Source organism: Dryas octopetala, chromosome 8 (genome assembly GCF_963921425.1).
Source record: "Dryas octopetala chromosome 8, drDryOcto1.1, whole genome shotgun sequence".
Classification (NCBI taxonomy): domain Eukaryota; kingdom Viridiplantae; phylum Streptophyta; class Magnoliopsida; order Rosales; family Rosaceae; genus Dryas; species Dryas octopetala.
The window spans coordinates 14883387-14889386 of NC_141373.1; the positions used below are offsets into that span (position 1 = coordinate 14883387).

The 6000-nt window shown below is 34.0% G+C and overlaps 1 protein-coding gene across 1 annotated transcript; it reads right to left on the reverse strand.

Annotated features, from left to right (window-relative positions):
• Positions 1–1361: 1361 nt before the first annotated feature.
• On the reverse strand, positions 1362–5659 carry LOC147277514 (bifunctional adenosine 5'-phosphosulfate phosphorylase/adenylylsulfatase HINT4-like). The gene is made up of 7 exons (XM_086253516.1): positions 5572–5659; positions 5380–5461; positions 4731–4831; positions 2720–2796; positions 2531–2597; positions 1632–1709; positions 1362–1542 (listed from the first exon to the last, which is right to left on the reverse strand). The coding sequence occupies exons 3-7, from the start codon at positions 4820–4822 to the stop codon at positions 1437–1439; spliced, it is 420 nt and encodes a 139-aa protein (XP_086109642.1). The 5' UTR covers positions 4823–4831; positions 5380–5461; positions 5572–5659; the 3' UTR covers positions 1362–1436.
• Positions 5660–6000: the final 341 nt, after the last annotated feature.

Genomic DNA, 6000 nt, shown 5'->3' on the forward strand with positions numbered 1-6000 from the left:
GCACTGATTTGGGCTGCAGGGCGACCCCAAAAAGGGAGATCGAGAGCTGACTGCGAGTGACTGTTGAAAGAGTGATTGAGACTGAGAGTGAGATAGTGAGATAGTGAGAGGTGAGAGACCTAGAGACTGAGAGGTGAGACCGTGAGAGGCTGAGAGCTGATGACATTCGAGATCGAGAGAGGGCGGCGCGACACAAGTTTGGAGACTGAGTGAGATAGTGAGTGTTAGGGTCGAGAGGCGAGAGTGAATGGCTGAACAGCCTGAATTGAATGAGTGATCAATTGACTAAATTAGTCAATTTACTAATTTAGTCATCTAAATTGACTAGATGAGTGAGTACTCGGTTGTTTCAATTGGGGGTATTGGGGTAATACACTACTAGGAAGTACCCCATTAGAGATCAGTGGAACACTGATGTCTATTAGGTTTGCGACCGATAAGGGCAGACGTGATATCTAATGTACCCTATTTTCAATATCGGTTTTTACCCGATGTTTATAAAAACTTAGACATCCTATTTGTTGAATTTCCGATATTGTTAATACATAATATATATCGAATTTTCAAGTTTCCGCTATCTATATGAATGGATTCCGATATGTAATGTACTTTCAATATCATTAGTTTTTTAAAAACTGACATTAAAGTGTATATTATATATCGGTTTGGTTATATTTTTCGATATTGTAAACTCAGCAAAAGCTATGTTTGGTAAGTTGTTACATCACTTTTTTTATTAAAGCGATATTTAATATTGTTAACACATCAGAGTTTTAAATAAAACCGATATATCTATATAGATTAGATATCTGTTTGTCCGTTGTTTCAGATATTATAAGTCTTTTAAATATCATTTTTGAGCTACCATGTGATATAAAAATTATATTAGATATCGCTATTATTTTGTTTTTCGATGTATATGCCTGTATAAATATCAGATTTAAGACATTAGATATCAGTGTTGAACGGATATTGTAAATGTTTTTTAATTAAAAAAAACAAAATTAAAATGGATTGTTAGATATCAGTTTTTCCTGTCAAATATTTGATATCAAAATTCGAACATGCACCATCCAATTTGTGCAATTTAAATGCTTCCATCAATTTCATCCAACATTCTCATACAATATTTCCAACATCCAATTTCCAGAGAAATTGTAGAGAGGGAATCTTAGCATTTCTCATGTGCATCACTTACACTTACAGTAATTTAATATAAAGCACCACAAAACTGAAACAGAAGCATCAATAGAGAATAAAAATATTTATACTTGTATTAGAATTTGAAGCAATACATATTCTAAGGGTAAGCAAACCATGATATATGATTCACCATAACGATTAACATGACATATGCTTTTTTCTGTTTTACATAGTTTACCCACTAACTAGGGAAAGCCAATGTATCATGTTTCACTACTAATTTATAACTCAAATCACACTTTTGAAGTAATTGGTGAGAGAGGCTTTATCTTCTCCAGCAACTTTTCAGCTTCAAGAAATCCAAATGATCCCACAGACATATATTTTATATATTTCCATCTGTTCAAGTGTAATTAGGTATGTCACTTCAATGAACAAGTTGAGGTAAGAGAAACCTCAGGCATATCGTAAACCCCAAAATAGCTTACCTGAGTATGTAGGGTAGTGCCAAACAATGAAGGTGCAAATGGTTAACAGAATTAAATGGAGGCTGATGAAAGCCAAATCTGTCAAAAGGACATAATAACATCACACTCAAAAGTCTTTCATAACCAAATTCATCTGCAGAACCTTAGTTCAAAGTAAGTAAAAACCAAGTAATGATTATTTTGACCTAATTGTTTTTCAGATGAATACTGCATGCATGCCTACTCTAATTCAAGTTCATTTATTCAATTTTTTGTGTGTAATCATTTTAGGTTCACAAGTATAAGTGGATATATAGGAATCAAAATCTGCTGAATACCTCATGTATTGATCTTCTACTTCCTAGGTCTCTTCAAATCATTACAGAAAGACATCTTCCATAGAAGATGTAAAGGACAAATTGGTCAATGTATAGCCCAAATTACAGAAATTATGAACATTCACATTCTTAACCAGCCCATCTTTGCATTAAGCAATATGGGTGACATGTTAGTAGGACAGATAGAATATAAATATTGAAACTAATCTAGTGTTTTTTATTCTTTGACAGTCAACAATCCAGTGTTCACCACCAAGGCACAATTTCACATCCATCGTTTCCATGGTACATAATAAGCATTCAAATGGCTTAAAGAAACAAGAGGGACGGGCTATGAAGCAAATGTTGGTGCAATCGGTGCCACAAGAATTCAAGAATAGTAGCATAATAACTGAATCAAGTTGTAATACAAATTTACATAATTTCCAGCAGAGGCAACGCTAGAGGAAACAACCTAAGAGAACAGCTTCTGACAATCAATCTAACTGTGCACAATTGCACACCCAAAAATCAATCTAATTGTGCATAATTGCATATCAGAAAATAATACAAAGATAAAAGCTTTCAAGAACAGGGCAATACCTGTACTGATGGCATTGAGGTGCATCTCGTTGTAATAGAGTTTTCCCCACTTCTAACATGTGACATACTGAACAACAATGAAAAACAATGGGGTGTAAGATTAATACATATAATGATGAAAAAACAAAGAAAAAAGTCCCACATTGGTTGAACCATGAATCATTTAAGCTTGAGCAACATTTAGATTACCCAAAGAGTAGTCTTGAGGTGTTCTTTGAAGATCCTTCACAGTTGGGATGTGATCCACAGGAATAACCAAGTAATGCCTACAAGAATCAAGATTGTTATTTTAAATTGAAAATGGTGACACTGATGAATGGGATTGGGGGGAGTCATTCAATACCTTGCAGCAGCGGGTCTGATATATATCAATATTAAATTAAAATGTATATTTAACTAACCTAAAATCAACCTAAAATCAATATTAAATTATCCACCTATTTCCCTTTAACATCTTACAAAACCTAAAATCAATATTAAATTAAAATGTATACTTAACTAACAATTACTGCAAGAATCCGAATTAAATACCTTATGAAGGAAAATTAGCTATATTTAACTACTAATGAAGGAAAGAAACATCTCCAATCACACAAAGTACTAACATTATAACAAATTTGAACCATTGTAAATTTGTATAGATTATTAAGAAAGGAGAATAGGAAAAAAGAAAGAAGCATCAACTGACAATGACTGCAAGCATCCATACAATGATAAAAAAATGAAGTTCTTAACTAACAATTACTGCAAGCATCCGAATTAAATACCTTATGAAGGAAAATCAGCTATATTTAACTACTTAATGAAGGAAAGAAACATCTCCAATCACACAAAGTACTAACATTATAACGAATTTGAACAAGTGTAAATTTCAGTAACTACAGTAAACAACTTTAGTTTACAGTAACTACTGTTGTTTATCCCATCCAAATAAACAATAGTAACTACTTGGTTCAAGTATAAGAAACTCTTTACCAATAAAAACAAATTAAGCACAATGGCTAATTTCAGTCAATCCCCATCCATAGGTACATGTTATAGCAGAATAGTTCTCCAACGTAAATACTAAAAAGAACCAACAAAAACCTAGTACTCATAAAGTTCCCCCCCTCCCCCCAAAAGAAATAGAGACAATTATCAAACTTGTTATAGCAATAGTTTACTGCAATATCATATTCAAAAGCTAGCCTAGACAAAACCCCGTCTTAGCAAACTCAACCACTAAACCAATAAGACCAAGTGAATCAGTTGTCTATTACTAGTTTTTATAAAAGTTGCAGAAAAGTAGTAAACGTCTAAAAACTTAAATAAATCCAAAAAAAGAAATAGCTAATAAAGCTCAAAGAAGCAACAAACTATTTCTCTTCTATATGGGTGTCTCGGTTTCAAGTATTGGATACTCTAAATTGAAGCCTAGACATAGTCTTGAAATTAAATAGTATGTTCTTGAAGAGCATTTGTTATTTATATACAAAATAGCTAAAATCCATTCACAAAAATAGCACAAACAAGCAGGGAAAACAATGAGCAACGTACTTTAAAGAAAGTAAATTTCCTTATAATTAGTATTAATTCATGGGTTAAAAGATTATATAGAAATAAGTTAAGTACTTTAAAGAAAGTAACTTTCCTTATAATTAGTATTAATTCATGGGTTAAAAGATTATATTGAAAATAATAGCAGAAATAGCTTTGTCCTCGTAAGAAATCCTACTCTCAACCAAACTGTAAAAGCTAATAGCTGACAGTCAGCTACCCTAGTGTTTTAAAATGACAAAATTACGCTAAACACCACAGAAAACCAATCTTATTCAAGCATTTTCTTAATTGCAGATCAGCAAATCAGTGTTACAGAGAAGCAAAGCCATCATCTCCTGTTTAGCCTGCCTATAAAGAATCTACCAATAAAAAAGATAGAGAAAGTATTCAACACAAGAAGTAAAGGATATTGACAATGCTGAAAAGGATGGGAAAGCCACAGCCGGATAGAATATTTTCTGTTTTCATATGTATCTGAAGAATGTACATATTCAATTTCTCATCCCAATCAATTCTGCTGATACATATTCCCTTTCCAAACTAAACTTTTGAAGGAACTTAAGGCCAAAAAAAAAAAAGATCATTAGAAGGAGCTTGAAGAAAACAAAAAGGTCAGGGTAAGAAGCTGAAATAGGAGGTACTCCATCCTTGCAGATCATACCTCAGATCAGAGGAATCCTGCCTAAAAGAGAGACATATCTGGGAGTGGTCCATACACAGTCTTCCAAGACAGTGGAATAAGCCACTTATCATTATTGTTGCCTGCACAAAGCCATTAAAAAAGATAAGCATACCTCTAACACGAAAGCATTAAGCAAATCATGGTTCAAGGAAGTAAAATAGATCTAATGGAAACAATTCTTAGGGATCAGCAAAGAGTTAATCAGGATCGTGAATCGCATTTCCTGTCCCTGCCCTGTGAAGAATATGGTTATGCCCTCATCCTCACCACATCCCACCCTGCCACCTGTTTTTTTTTTTTTTCTCCTTTTTCAACATTGGCTAAATGTCTAGAACTTTTGTTAAATAAATATTATCCTAAATGCTCCCAAAACAATGTTAAGCTATGAAGTTGATTTTAAAATATGTGAATTTAGAATAATAATTGATATATTGGATGCCAAATCTATTCCTTTTTAAGAAAAAAAATCCCAAATACAGAACAATATTAATCCAACCAAAGAAATAAATAACTTTTATTAGAATATTCAAATATACATGGTGTGAATGCACAAGGAAATTGGATCATTGCCGACCTTGAAGTACACACACACACACACATACAGTGATATATATATATAGGCCGGTACCTTGTTAAGCCATCCTTTAGAATGAATCCTTGAAATTGATCTCTTAGCCTAGGACCACATAAGACACCAGACATCTGCTCACCTAAGGAACCAAAGAATAAAATTAGAGGGAAGTGCGAGAGAAAGAAATAAGATATTCAATACAAAAAAAAAAAAAAAAACCTAAATAGATACAAGAGCGAGAGAGAGTACCTGAGAGAGCTCTCGAAGAACAGAGTCGGAGTTGGATGGGTGTTACACAAAAAGCTAGACGATGGATACTAGGCGGTGGGTGTTGGACGATGGGTGATAGATCTCGTCGTTGATCATTGGTCCCGAGGTCTCGTCGTTGCCTTCCATCGGAGAGAGAAAGTGAAACCCTAGAATTTGGGGGTTTTACAATTTTGGATGAGTGAATCGTGTTTAGGAGGAAGAGAAAGGAGAGAGACATAGAGATTGAGAGATCGAAGGAGAGTTTGGTCGATCTGAGTTTGGTCTCAGTGAGCGAGGGTGAGAGAGAAGGAGCTGAGTTTGGTCTGATGGAGTCTGAGTGAATGTGTCTGCGAGTGAAGAGTTGTCAAGCCTTTAGGAATTTTTGAGAAGCAGGATCGATGAGGTAGAGACCTCATGGATTCTGGTCTG

Coding starts and splice junctions, on each gene's coding strand:
- LOC147277514 (XM_086253516.1), bottom strand. CDS start 4,822: ATGATAAGTGGCTTATTCCACTGTCTTGGAAGACTGTGTATGGACCAC. Junction 2,797..4,730: donor CAGGATTCCTCTGATCTGAG/GTATGATCTGCA, acceptor TGATTCTTGTAG/GCATTACTTGGTTATTCCTG. Junction 1,543..1,631: donor GCACTACCCTACATACTCAG/GTAAGCTATTTT, acceptor ACACTTGAACAG/ATGGAAATATATAAAATATA.